Source organism: Eleginops maclovinus, chromosome 12 (genome assembly GCF_036324505.1).
Source record: "Eleginops maclovinus isolate JMC-PN-2008 ecotype Puerto Natales chromosome 12, JC_Emac_rtc_rv5, whole genome shotgun sequence".
Lineage (NCBI taxonomy): Eukaryota > Metazoa > Chordata > Actinopteri > Perciformes > Eleginopidae > Eleginops > Eleginops maclovinus.
Window position 1 is genome coordinate 24,455,731 of NC_086360.1, and position 14,696 is coordinate 24,470,426.

At 41.0% G+C, this 14,696-nt stretch overlaps 1 protein-coding gene across 1 annotated transcript in view; it reads right to left on the minus strand.

Moving 5' to 3' along the window:
- Positions 1 to 14,696, minus strand: part of LOC134873694 (phosphatidylethanolamine-binding protein 4) — a 58,501-nt gene that overhangs the window by 34,034 nt on the left and 9,771 nt on the right. The window contains exon 4 of the mRNA XM_063897496.1: positions 2,580 to 2,678. Within this exon, the coding sequence (XP_063753566.1) occupies positions 2,580 to 2,678 (99 nt within the window). The remainder of the gene's footprint in view (positions 1 to 2,579; positions 2,679 to 14,696) is intronic.

Genomic DNA, 14,696 nt, shown 5'->3' on the forward strand with positions numbered 1-14,696 from the left:
AAGTTCTCTTTAGGGTGGGTTTTCAGGTGTTTGTTTACACTTGTGGTGTTGCCACAGTATCTTCTTTGTTTTCTGCAAACATCAACTAAATGAAACCAAACAGCGCTACTCTTCCTCTCTGGCATCATGCTGCCATCAGTGCACTGCTGGGTCACGTGACTGCACGGTGGCAACACTCACAGTATAGCAGGGGAGGGGCAGAGGGAGATGAGCGGTGTTTGCACATGCACAACCACTATGATATAAAAGGGACAAGTGTGCTGAATCTAGAGAAGAGAAACTTAAGTATTGATCTCAGCACGCAAGTATTGATCGATATTGAGACTTATGGTGGTATCGATACGTCCACTACTTTTTACAATATCCAGAAAACCTTTACGACAAATGATAGATGGAATAGAAAAGGGTTGCCTGTTAATAAAGCTCATGCTTAATTGTGCTTCACATAAGGCTCCACTCTGCAAGAAAGTGAGACAGTGTACAGTATGTGGCAACAAATATCACACTCTCACACCTCTCTGTGTTTGAAGAGCATTTTGGCATGGCTGGAGATCCTGAGCACATGTGTGGAGAAGTGAAGAGCTATAGCTACATAATTATGCTCAAAGCAAGGTGAGTGATGACTCCATAACACAAGTCCAGAGTGTCCTTGTTCTGTTGCCATCGCTTCTCTAATGAGACCTCTCTGAAGAACCAGTGTGAATCTACAGCACCGTGTGGCTCACTCCAGCTTGACCTGGCTCCACTCTCGGCAGAATTAAGGAAATCTTTTACCTTCTCGATTGTGGCTATGGCTAAAGAATACACACTAATTACAGAAACATCTACGAACTAGGGGCAACGCTGCATGACCTTGGACCGATGAATATAAATGAAGAGAAAATGGCTGCTGTTTGACGAGCGGGGATCAAAATACTGATCCGTTTGACACGAGAGGCCGTGACCCCTGACTTGAGCTAAAGAAACTCCTTTTTCAACAACAGCCAACACATTGACAGAAATAACAATTTAAATGCCAAACATGTCATGCACAAGCTTTACTAAACAATAACAACAGAGGACAAAAAGTATCTTTATCAGACTGTACTTCCTCACTAGTTTTCATTTGGAGTTTTATATAACTGTGCCTTAATTCACAATTTGCTCAACATTGCTGTCGAAATCTTCCCTGGAACAAAAAACCAATGCATTCACATGGACACTTGAAAAAACAAAACGCAGGTTGTGGGATGTCACCTCGCCACCCCGGTCAATTAAACACCTCCCACTACAGGTTGGCTTCACTCAAAAGGCTCATTAACCCTTCTGACCAACCACCAGTCACAATCAGAAAAACATCCGTCACATTGGCCAATCCCTACATGGGCAGCGCAGGTCAACACCCACACAAGTGACAGGAAATTGAATTGCTGAAGAGAACGTGGTCTGTCTGTGCACTCGAAAGACATTTGTTTATTCACAGCTGGCCACATTGACTTGTTTTTTTTGTATATAATTGATATATGGGAGTGATATGAGGTAAATATTCTTCCAGGCATTCAGGAATGGAGTGGTTGCATAAATCATCTCTAAAGCAGAACTGATGAGCTGAATCACAACGTTTTAAATTCAAACCCATTGAAAAGGTTTACTTAAATATATATCCCAGATACATCGCATTTGGAAATCAATGTGGCATTTACTTTAAAGTACAACTACGCCTTAAGAAAACGAAACGGGAGCGGCGATACATCTGAAGCGTCTTTGTGTGCTTGTTTTATTCAGACCACTAGTCTTAATCTACTGGGTTGATCTCCCGGTTCCCGCGGGATTATAAGATGTCTGCAAACCTCCAAATATTTGAGGCAATCAACAACTCAACACGCATTTGGCGTTAGAATGCAAGAATGTGAAAACACACAAACGACCAGATAAAAAGGAGTGAAATATGAAGAGAAATAAGGGGGATCGGAGCGGTGCCCATTTCGGGGGTGTAAAATATGGAGAAGTGTGGATCATTGGGGGAGCTGCTCTGCCTGGGGGAACAGATGAAGGGAGGACACTCTGCCAAGATCTCTCCACTGGAGGGGGAGCTGAGGGACTGCAGCTCTATGGGAGAAAGAGTGTGCGCCTCGCATGCTGCTCTCCTCAATCTCAGTCTCACACGCCTGCATCGACACGTCCCAGGCTCTCCGCAGCAGAGGGAAATTGCTGCTGACAGGGCCTTGCAAACTTTCACAGCCATTTAGAAAGACTTACTCCCACACTTTTGTCACAGGCATTTATTGCACAAGATACATGATAGGAAAAATTATCATTTTTTGAACTTGGCATCCCTGTTTTGTTTTTTTTACCAAGTTAGGCTTAAATACCATTCATAATTTTTCAGCCTTGCGATCGGGCCCCAGTGCAGATGTAAACACAAGACATGCCAAGTGAGACCCCGAGATAATGAAAATGCACAATTCTCAAGAAGAAAAATCCAAATGCTTCTTCGTAAAATGTGTGCTCCTAATCCAATCACGCTGTCCGTGTTACTATCACCGAAATACATGAGGCTGTTTTAAGTGAGACCAGAGGTGAGTGCAGATGTTCTGTACCTGTACGTCCACGAGCAGCCAGTGTCTCCAGGAAGCAGATGTTGGTTTGGCGCGGCTTGGAGCATCAGGATCAACCATCACCAGAACATAACTCTTCCTCTGCAGACAGATTACATATTATTATTCTAATACAAAGTGCTTAACTTCGCTACCACACACATTGAGATTGACCCAGAGGCAGTTCCAGTAACAGCGGTACCTGATCCCTTTTTCTTTCTAAATGCAGCGATGTGCTGTTTGTGCATCACTTCGCCCAAGGCTTGACATCCATCTCTGCAGCTAACAACACTTTGTTTAATACTTCAAAACAGATGCTTCATTTCACTTTCTCAGCTTTCATTTATTGTAGCTAAAGCTGCAGAAAGATGTGAATTTTATTGTGGATTATTGTGGATCATTTTTTAAATAGTTACTTGATTTGTTGAGTGGGTACACAAAGCTGGGAAACAGTTCATACCAGAAGGTTGGATTTGCCTTTTGTTGGCTAGACGCATTATCTTAACACTTTCTTACTTCAGCTGTCAAGGCTAAAATGTTGCTTAGAAAACAAAAAGAATAGATGTGGCAATATTGTTGTAAAAAGCTTGAAATAAAACTGTTATTAAAAAGGCACGAGTTACATGAGAAAGTGTTGTGTAGCCATGCTAAACACCAATTACAGCACCCTCCTATTGCACAAATACAGTCATTTCCATTATTCCCGAAACTTAACATAATTACTGAGACATCAATAAACCGACAACATTTTGGATCGGATACCAAATCCTCTCGTTAACATATTCGCTGTAACTTTGTGCCACTTACCCAGTATCTTTGTACCCCTCAATCTGTCAATAAATAAAGTGAGAGGAAAAGCATCTTAACTAACACTTGATCACAGTTATTGGACGTTGACTTGGCGGCTTATCTTCATTCTGTCTGTCCCTAAAAGTTAGAGAATTATGAGAGCAGATTGAATTATTGCGAGAGCACATTTGTCATCCCTGGTCCCGTGCCCAAAATCTGCCAGACCATATGATGGGCTTTTTTTATTTTGTTCACTTCCTCTACAAACAGAGACATTAATTGAGGCTGTTTGAATGCACGATGTCCTCTAACTGTATATATAAATATATACTTTCAACTGAAAACCATAATGATAATACATAAAAAACAGATGCAGTGAATCTTACATTCCTACGCTGTCTGCCAACAACACGTCTGTTAAAACATTTCATAGAATCAAACGCTCGCATGTAAACATAAACCTGAAATGTATGTTTGTTGTGCCTTATCAAGGCATTCTTAAAAGGCCTCTGAAAATTATCGTAAGCCGATGTTCTTGAATGAGATAAAGAAATAGTCATGTATTTTTCTGCAGATGCTCAGTTCTCGGAAGGATTCTCTGCCTACCTGACAAGCAGTAATAAGCGTAAACAACTAAGCCTAATAATAGGATAATACTGTAGTCTCAGCGATAGTGCCTGCAGGTAACATCCAGACACACCAGCAACAATAGAGCCTCCTCCACAGCCTGTCAAAAGTGACTCTATATCAGTGACCCCCCCGGGCAGCTTACCAACCATGACCTGTTGCCTTCTCAGGAGTTGTAATCCTCATTTGTACATATTTGCTACCAGGCAAAAACACTGTGGTAATGGAGTTACACTAATATTCAAGTCAGGCCCCGATGCATTCAGAAATAGCATGGTTTCACTCTCACACACACACACACACACACACACACACACACACACACACACACACTCTCACTCACACACACACACACACACGAAATTAGAGCATGTAAATTCAAAATGACCTCCAGTCACAATTATCACTGAAAGAAATAGCACTTTATTGGATATTTCACAAAGGTTACCATGGAGAGAGATAAACTGTATAGGACAGGCTTCCCAAAGCAAAATTAGGAACAAAATTAAGGAGATTTCACATTAATTCCCAACTGTAACAACAGACACACTGTCTATTTATGGTGGGCACCGGATTTCAATGATTTATGCGCACATTTTGTGCTTGAATTTCTACCTGTAAGAATCTGGCGGGTCCAGCTGGCACGGGCAGCAAATAATACAAGAGGCTCCCTCCATGCTTGCACTTCACACATTGTGGCATGTACCCTTCTCTCTTACAGGGACACTTTTTCTCTCCATCTGTCAAAATCCACATTAATTACGCACAGATATGTGTGAAAGACTCCAGGGAAAAACAGATGCATATTCTGCCATCTGAAATAATTTATCATGGCTCGAACAAACTAAATGTATATCAAAACTGGAAACTGGAAGGAACACATTTCCAAAAATATGTTATGAGTATTAACCACTATTAGTAATGAGAAAACATTTGAGCCTTATGACAATTCGAGATCTAGATCTGCTGCAGTTCTCGGACTAATGACGATCCAGTTATAAGCTATTAGGAAAGACTTCTTTTAATGTTTTATCTTTTTTTAACTGGATCATTAAAACATTTCGTAAAAAAGTCAGAGGTCAGCTGCCCACTCTGTCAGGCTCAATGCTATCTAAAGGTCTTTGAAAATATCAGAATAATCTGATAGCAGAAGTGAAATCTGGGTAGGTGTCAGCCACGGACTGCAGAGCTTCATCGGGTTGTACAGGAGGTTTCCGGGTGTAGGGTGTGGGCTGGAGGCGGGGGGGGGATTGAGCCTGCGTTCCCCTGGGATTAACCTCCCACTGCCTGCTGTGATCGCAGCAAAACGGCCCGATGGGACCACACTTCAGACACCAGGCGGCTGGAGTAAACCTGCAGCTGACTGGTCGTCTGTGTCACGTCTACATCACCTCACCTCTGGCTGGCAGAAGACTCCCAGCTTCATAGTTTCTTTAGGTTTTCAACAACCCTGAACAATTCGCACATACTGTACTCACACTGACTCACTGTATTTACATTTGATTTAAAGGGGCATTACAATGCTTTTTGGGGTTTTCCCATCATCTGCAAAGGCTCAAATCCCAAAGTTCCTCCAGAGGAAGTTTCTCTCACACACACCTGCCTGAAACGCCTCCATTGGCTCCTTTGTTTACTGCCACGAGATAGTGACATCACTATGCGCTTTTATTGGCTAGCGCTCCAACACATTGTACGTGATAGGCTTAAGGGAGGAACATCTCTAAGTGATTGACCAATCACAGCAGAGACTGGGCAGACTGGGCTCTGGTTTCCGACAGAGGGTGAAAAGAGGTGTTGCAGCACAGGCAGAATGAGAAAAATAAAGAGCTTTCTGAACCTTAAAGCAGGGAGACATGTCCCAGTAGAGACACTAAGTACAAATATGAAACCTAAAAACTTGCAAATAGGGCCAACTACTATGCAACTTACTTATATGGTATTACATATTTAAATATTATTTTTGTAAAAGTAGATTGGTCTATTATAGAGTAATCTAAATGATTCTGTATATTTTATATTGTATTATATTTCAATAATATCTTTGATATATTTATTTTCTACTGATGATATGTAAATATGTACAGTTTATTTTATTATATTTTTAACTCGTGTGTAATGCCTGTTGACATGCCGCTGTAACAAGAAATCCCAATTTTGGATAATTAAAGTATATCTTATGTACTTTAATGCACTGCAATCTCATCTACTGTACAGGTCAGCGTTGAAGAAGGGAAAGGGAAGAGCTGGCTACATCTAAAGAGTTTAAAGGGGCAATCACTTACTAATTACTTAAACTCAATACCTGTTCATGATTAGGTATAATAGAAATGCAGGTGTCATTTTTTAAATACATTTTTAGATTTCCAAACAATGACATGAAACTCCCACTCCGTGTCAATAGGAGTAGATAGACTATTTGCAAAACAGAAGACGGTGTAGAACAAAGGCAGAGGAATACCAGTGTCTCTGAGGATGTAAACTACTGGCTTACCTTTGAGTGAACTCTGCTGGGGAAGAAAATCAGAGAGATGTCTAATCGCTGCTTTCGTAGATCTGCCTGGGCTATCGAGCCCCGCTCTGCTAACTGATGACACCACGAAGGGCGAGAGTGAGTTGGCGAGAGGGAGGGAGGAGAGGCCCCTCGGCGAGTTTACAAGTTCATGCTTTATCCCTGACCCGATACCAAACAGTGTCATCCGTGCAGCTGCCTATTAATATACCCGTTGCTTTATCCCTCCCCGAACCAACAACGTTTCATTAAATGGTCAACTGTGCTCACCGCCCGACCCGGGGCAGAGCAACGCATCGATCTCAAATCCCGGTTTAAGTAGCAAAAATACTTGCACTCGTTTGGTAATTAACAGGTATCTGTGTTGTGATTAAGACACGGCGATGGCTTAGCAATCATCGACTAAAGCTTAGAACAAGGTTGAAAGATCGGAAATAGAAACACTAAAACTCGTCTGTGGAAGATCATTTTCTACATCTAGTGGGTTGTTTTGAAAATAAGCCGAATATGTAGTTTTAATGTAACAAATGCATAGAGCAGAGATGTTTGAACTTTTATACTAAGGTATATAAGGACAAGGTAAAAAGGTGTAATTTCTGAGGTAGGATATGAGTAAGAGGGGAGAAAGAGCAAGTTATGGGGAAATGGTACTACTGTCAGGGTTCATCCTGTTGGAGAGGAGGTCAGAAGGTCAGCCCGACAGCAGTAATTGAATCCTGACTAGAGAGTGGGGGGGCCGTAAACCCAAAAATGAGATGGAGAAATAATGGGGGCTGAGGCTCTCACCTAGAGGTCACCGTCCTCACAGGTGAGGAGGTCCTCGTTGGTCATTAATAATAGTCGCCGAAGCTTTGAGACCTCATCGTTCCTCACTGCAAGCAGCATTTCAAAACTTCCTTTAAAGAAAGTCTAAAGGGCAGAATGGTCATCGGCTAGAAAGGAAAAAACTGCATTTTTCAGAGAATCTTGTCTAACAATATGTCTGTTTATTCCTCGTGTTAAAAAGGTCTTGACTATGGAGACATCAGTCAGCTATGATACACTGACCAGCATGTTTACAGAACAGAAAGTAGGTAGGCTTTGTAGGTATAACAGACTTACATGATGAGTAATAGCAGTAGTATATATAGTATTAGTCAATCGTCAACTATTTAAATAACCGGAGTAAATGAAATGGCTTCACCGTTTCCTAAACTATTTATGGAATGTGTTATGAGTGTATAAGGTTTCGGATTCACGACAGAATGCATTGATATTAGGACAGCAGAAAATCTACACATCTTCCAATGCAGCCTGAAAGACCCCGTTTACACAGCGCCTTAGCTAATTTAAAAAAGGCTTCTCACGTCTGAACGTAGTCTGAAGTTGGACCTACAGTACATGAGGCCAATGCATTAACTATTACAATGTTTTGGCTAATTGAAAGCTAATGTATTTGCAGGATTCTTGCTTTTTAGTTTGTGTTTATATTGTTAAACTCAATTACCTAGAAAAGGATAGAAGATTTGGGGCCTATCACACAACTCTAATCCAACACAGCAAATGACTCCACTAACAAACATCACCTATGGCTTGTGTTAGTGAGTGTTTTGTTACCTTTTGGGCACTTGAAAGCTTGAAATCCATGCACTTAAATATGAGTAATCCGAATGAGATTTGTAGTTTGACTGTGTTCTTGTTTTTATTTTGCTCTGCTGAATTTGTAGAGAACATGGTACCATTCATTATTAAACTCCATAACACATAATCTCCCCACTCTGGTGCAACTTGAGTGCTACAGCAGCCTCTGAGACTATTACACAAGACGATTTGGGGAATTTCCGAAGAGCCAGTAACAACGACAGCTACTGGTTTAACACATTGATTATTGACACATATAAATGATATGCAAAGAGGATGCCAATACTCCTCAGTGTGTTCTTAAGCGCCTCACACAGTGCGGGCTGCTCACTACCTCCAAACCTGCCTATTTTTAACTCAGCCTCCCTCCCACACAGGAGTGGAGTGTGAAGTGGCTTATAAATCCACACTTGGAGGAGCCACATGGTCAAAAAAAAAGAAGAAAAAAAAAAGTCACATGTGGATACAAACGAGGCCCAAAGACAACACAGCCACTCGATCCCCGCCAAGGAGCCGAACAGGGGAGTGAGCTGCAGTGTGAGGAGGCAGCGGGTCACATTGGATCACTGCAGAATATCAAAGTTCAGATAATTACATAACCATGAGATGACAAAATGTAATCAAATGAACACATGAAGGTGAGACAGCGAATTGAAGCATATAGACTATGCACCATCAATACAAATCTTGGTCTATGCATCACATGAAAGTCGCATACATTTTGTCCAATAAAACTGAAAAAAGATTGCGCAATGATACACTTTACACTTGCAGTCTGTCCTGAACTCTGTTTGTGAAGCCTTGTACTGTATGTTCGTGGTACGGTTTGCCATGAAGGCACAGCTAACATTAAGATGGTTCACAGTCTGATTGAAGCTTGAGGGGGGTGAAGGAATTAGCAGCAGCCTAGGGAACCATTTCTGCATTTCTCTCAACATTGAAGACCTCTTTCACCGCGCCATGCTTGCGAACACAGCCGTGCTCATGTTAAGCTTATTAGTCACCCTGGATGCGATCTTGCTAGCTGCGGCTTTCAACACTTTCTAGTGGTGGCTTTACACACATACACCTACTCAGTGCCGTGAAAACATTTTTTGCAAATGCACATGCTCAAACACAGTAACTACCACTAACAGGTACTCCAAAGTAGCGTGCAGTCAGGCTAAATGAGGCAAGAGGGAAATATTTTTGTCATGTAGTTTGGCTGCGGAGAACACAACACAGTCACACGGGGCAAATTGCAGCACTGGACTCATATCCATAATTAGTCTGTCATGCATGTCCACAACGGAGAGGCACAGATCTGCTGTTTTACCACCAAGTGCAGCCTATAAAAGTTAATGGTGAGCTCATACTAATTACTTCACCAGGATTTGGGAACCTAAATCAACTATTTTGATACCAAAAGTACATTTGGGAAAAAAAGAGAGGAACACAAATAAGGATCTTTCGGGATGGTTATCAGATTTTATTTGCAATTGAAAACAGGAAGTTGTTATGATATTTTGAAACACCTAAACCTCATATTTAAAATGTGCTCTCCAAATTGAGTTGATGTGGGTCATTACATTTTATTTTGGCAGCTTCTTCATTCTCGTGGAAAGCATTTTTTTTTTTTTATTTGGAGTGAGAAGAAAAGCTTGAGCTAAATAATCGGTTTATTTTAATAGGAACATAATTGCTATTGTTGCATCTGTTTTGACACGTACTGCTGCTGTCTATAATGTAATATGTGAAAGGCTTACCACAGTTACACTTCCTGGAGAACCATCATGCAACACAATTCGCAGGACGGTGGGATACATGCTGCCATGACGGGAGCTTAGTTGTAAGCACTCTGACACTCATTCCTATTTGGCCACCAGAGCTGTTAAAGGTGTCAGGCCTGTTCACAGGCACTGTGTGTCTCACCAGCCAAGATGGCTTCCACATTTTTTCTATCATGATTAATTATGGTTTCTGATGGTAGTACAGTGAGAAAGTGTAAATTATTCCCACATTTTCTTGTGCCCTCCGTTCAGTGACTGTTGTGTAGGAAGATGCTATTGACGCCATTCATGGATGGCGACCAAAAGGCATCTACATGGGGTGGCAAACTCTAGTGCCTATTAAGGGGTGGGATTTGTGGAGGGGGGGTGGAAGTGGGGTGGGGGTGGGGGGCGCTTGGCGTGTGGGCTGAACCTAGTCAAGACTGCCAGTTGACAGGGCCAGATTTTCCAGTATGGAAGAGTCTTGTTTCAGTGGGCGAAGCTGGGTGTTGGGAGACTGGGAGAGAGGACTGCCCAGGGCTTGGAAGCTTGAAACAGAATATTTCAAACAGACAAGCACCGTCTGTGTTCCAGTGTCACCAGCCCACCCGTCTGACAATCAGGGCCATGTCATCACACGGGCTCTGAGTAATTCAGGGAACACTCTTACCACCTTACAAGATGTGGCAAACTAAGACGTCAGAGCAGTCTGAGGTCCCAGCAGCAGAGAAAAAGCATTGAAAGACATACAGCTAAAAGGTATGAAAGACAGAAAAGAACAGTCAATATGTTCACCTACAGGCAAAACATCAAGAGCATGAATAGCAAAGCTGGGAGAGATGCAACCACAATACTGCGCTTTGATTTGAATCCTAAACAAAATCCACAATATGTCCTCAAAAATGCACACTGCTCACACAGCCATGAAAATCCTTAGTTTTGGAAAACTGGTTTAAATAAAAATAATTCGCCTGACAGATCATTTTGTGTGCGTAGATATATTTAGCGCTGTCAGAGAGGACATCACAGAGAATGGCACTTGTATCACAATGCGGAAACTGTTATCAGAGGAGGTACAGGTTTATGGTTCAAGGGCTCGTCCATTCATAGAGAACAAGCTCAGCCTCGCTGCCTGACACACTGATAAAGACGGCACAAATAAAACAGCTCCACAGCTCCATCTTTGCCTCTCCCCAAGGGAATAATATATCACCCATCTGAATGTGGCACATATTGAATCATTTCCAGCGTTGATGATTCATTTGAATAAATCAGCCTTTTTTATTTTGCCAACTTAAACTGATACTGAATTAAGGAAACTGGAGTCACATTGTTAGATATGAGGAAGGACAGGTGTTGCCAGTCTTCTGTAGGACTGGTAATCCTAATCCCCCTTTCAAGAACCAATTAATGACTACAGCAATAATCTTCGCATATATGTTGTTGCAATTCCTTTTTTGACTGTCAACCATAACCTGCCTAGCTCACATAGAACAAATCCAGGGGGATATGTCGCTGCAGGCAGATAGGATCTTATCCTGGATTTGCATAGATAAATGTACAGCAATAATTCAGGAAGCACACGGGACAGATGTAGTTCTGACCCGATATATATGCTCAATCTGACCGTGCACTATTGACAGGACCTGCTCTCGGGAGCTTAATTATTATATACGGTAGATCCACAGAAAGAGGTCGTCTTGTTATCTGCATTAACTCTTAACAAGTATCAGATACTTCAGGGGAGGAAATATGGAGGCTTTCTGAACACAAAACTTTCAATGTCTTTAAAAAAAAGAAGCTACGGATTCACAGAATCAGCCTATCGGCAAATTTGAAAAATCAGCAGCTTGTGCAATGAAAGGGTTATATCCGCATTCAAGCTAAGAGACATATTCTAACATACACAAATCCTGTTGAGCTGAGCCGAGCAGAGATACCCTACCAGCCCTCCAAGGCACAATTAGGATTTCACGGGGGGAAGAAATCTACATTCCTGCACACATGAAAAAAGTCCTTTCTCCCTCCCCACAACAATATCAACTTTTTTACTCAAGGAAAAAAACCTGAAGCACCACTCGATAGGATTTGGACAAAGAAATAAAAAACAAAGCCAGGAAAAAAAAAATCTAAATTTAAGCTGCAGTTGTTAAAGAAAAAATATTATGGTTGAGGAAAATCCAGTCCTAAGCCTCCCAATTCCAATCAATTTCTCCTATTCTCTGTGATATGAAAAGAAGCAACCACTCATAGTTTGTTTGAAGTGCTCGTCTGTGTGGAGCTGCGCTGCGCTCAACAACATTTTTGTGTGGACAGCCTCAGTGTATGATTTTAACACCTGTCAGAAATTCAATCCAAGCACAAGAGGTCAAGTACCTGCGTTTGAATACGAGGATGGATAGAGCAAAACGCTTTTCATTTTACGAGGTGTCCTAATAAGTGGACGCATTTACAGAAACTCATCACAGTTAAACCATTATGGTTCAGCAGACACAATATGTGTTTACCTACAGTATGTTTGTGCAACAGTAGGTCATCACTCTGTGCTGTTAGCAGGTTGTTATGTTGTCCAGTTTGCAGCATTTCCTGCAAACAGAATCCAATGCAGAGTAAATCGAGTCTCTATCTATTAAGGTTTGGTATATAAGAAATGGTTCAGTGATACAAAAGTGAGGGACTATGGTTTTTTCATTATTGGAATCTAATATGCTTCATTTTCTCATTCAGTTGTATTATTTTGGAGTCAAACAACTACCATAAATGAATCAGGTTAACACCAACTCTTTAATTTTTTACTTCTGTCTGAGATGAAACGTAGTAAATGGGGAAAACATAATTGAACTCAATCAGCTGAATGATTAATTAACTGAGACATAATGACTCAAAAATATATTTGTAGGTGCTCAATGCATTTTTAGTTTCTTAGGAGACAGTAGTCTGAATATTAACACCAAACCAAGCAATGTTAAGATGGTACCATGATTTCTAAGAACAAAACTACTAATTGGATAATCAGGAGAGATAATTGTGCACATTAATTGATTATAAAAATACATAACGATACACAAGGTATGAAATATGCGACTCCATGGCCCTTGTGTTGAGCTCTTGTTGCTCTGTAATGTTATTTTTTGATTACAATGTGGATGCATCTCAAAGTTAACGACCCTGCAGCTTCTTTAAGCCACCAATGAGGGTCACAGAAGACTAATATTTCAACAGCGATCCAGCCAAAGATTGTGAAAAGGGGAGAAAACACGCTGATAACAGCTAGCTGGCGAATACACTGAACACAAGTCACATTAGACATTGAGAATTAATATAAATTATTGGCTCTGGTTTCAGACAGAGGGTGAAAAGAGGTGTTGCAGCACAGGCAGTATGAGAAAAATAAAGAGCTTTTTGAACCTTAAAGCAGGGAGACATGTCCCAGTAGAGACACTAAGTACAAATATGAAACCTAAAAACTTGCAAATAGGGCCAACTACTATGCAACTTACTTATATGGTATTACATATTTAAATATACTTTTTGTAAAAGTAGATTGGTCTATTATAGAGTAATCTAAATGATTCTGTATATTTTATATTGTATTATGTTTCAATAATATCTTTGATATATTTATTTTCTACTGATGATATGTAAATATGTACAGTTTATTTTATTATATTTTTAACTCGTGTGTAATGCCTGTTGACATGCCGCTGTAAAGAAATCCCAATTTTGGATAATTAAAGTATATCTTATGTACTTCACAGAACTATTGCCGTCTTAGTTTGTTCTGATGTAACAATGTATCTAAACTACTCATTTATAGATGAAATAAAACATATGAAAACTCATTTGTTTTGTAAGATGACATACAGTTTTGAAAATGCCTTTATAGGTCAAGCAACTCTTTAAAGTCTTGTGAATTATGCTTGTAGCAGAGTCACATTTACTTTGACCCCTTCATGTCTGATTTAACTTTGAAGACACAAAGCCAAATACCATGGAGACAATAAATGGACTCAGGCTTCAGCCAGAATAAACGTTTCCAAGTTTGAACGTACAGTGCCACTGATGCTATCTGGCAAAACTAATGCCCTGAAGCTCATCCATAGAGCATTATGCCAAATAAAGACATGGACACTACTTGAGTTTGAACAAGACCTTTCGGCCGCCCGGCCTGTGAAGTGGTGTTTTAAGGGAAAACACATTGTAACCGTCACTACTGATTCTCAGATTTGTGTTGCGTCTGAGGAAAAGGTTAAGCACATCATCTCTCTGAAACTGCCCAGATCTGCAGTCAGGCATAAAGTTGGCGGCGATAATCATGCCATCACTGAGCTTCAGTTTTCTCATTATCCATACTTCTCATGACATTCACAGAAACACACAAAGCATCCTGCCAACACCTACTCTAAGAGAGAGCTCTTTCAGTTCAGCTCTAAAGCTGAGAGCTGCAAACCTCCACACCACAGTGTGGGCAGTGCTGGCAGAGCCACGTGCCTAAGAACACTGCCTGAGCGCAACAGTTGGACTAATAACGGAACAAAAAATAAAATGGACGCACAGCGGGGACAGCCAGAGCTCCACAGCTGAGTAGCAGGTTGACTTCTGCCCACTTCCCTCTTATTCCAGAGCGAAAGATGTCCACAATGCCTCTGGGGTCTTAGTGCCATGAGGGGCGTTGAGCTCACAGCTTCAGCCACTTCAGGGTAAAGAAAATCACTTTAATATGTTAAGAAGATTAAGCTGGATAAATGTCTAGATACATTTTTTTGAAAAGCCACGTAAATCTGTAGTGTTTTTATTCGGGGAGGGGCGGTGTGTGAGTCAGTTGAG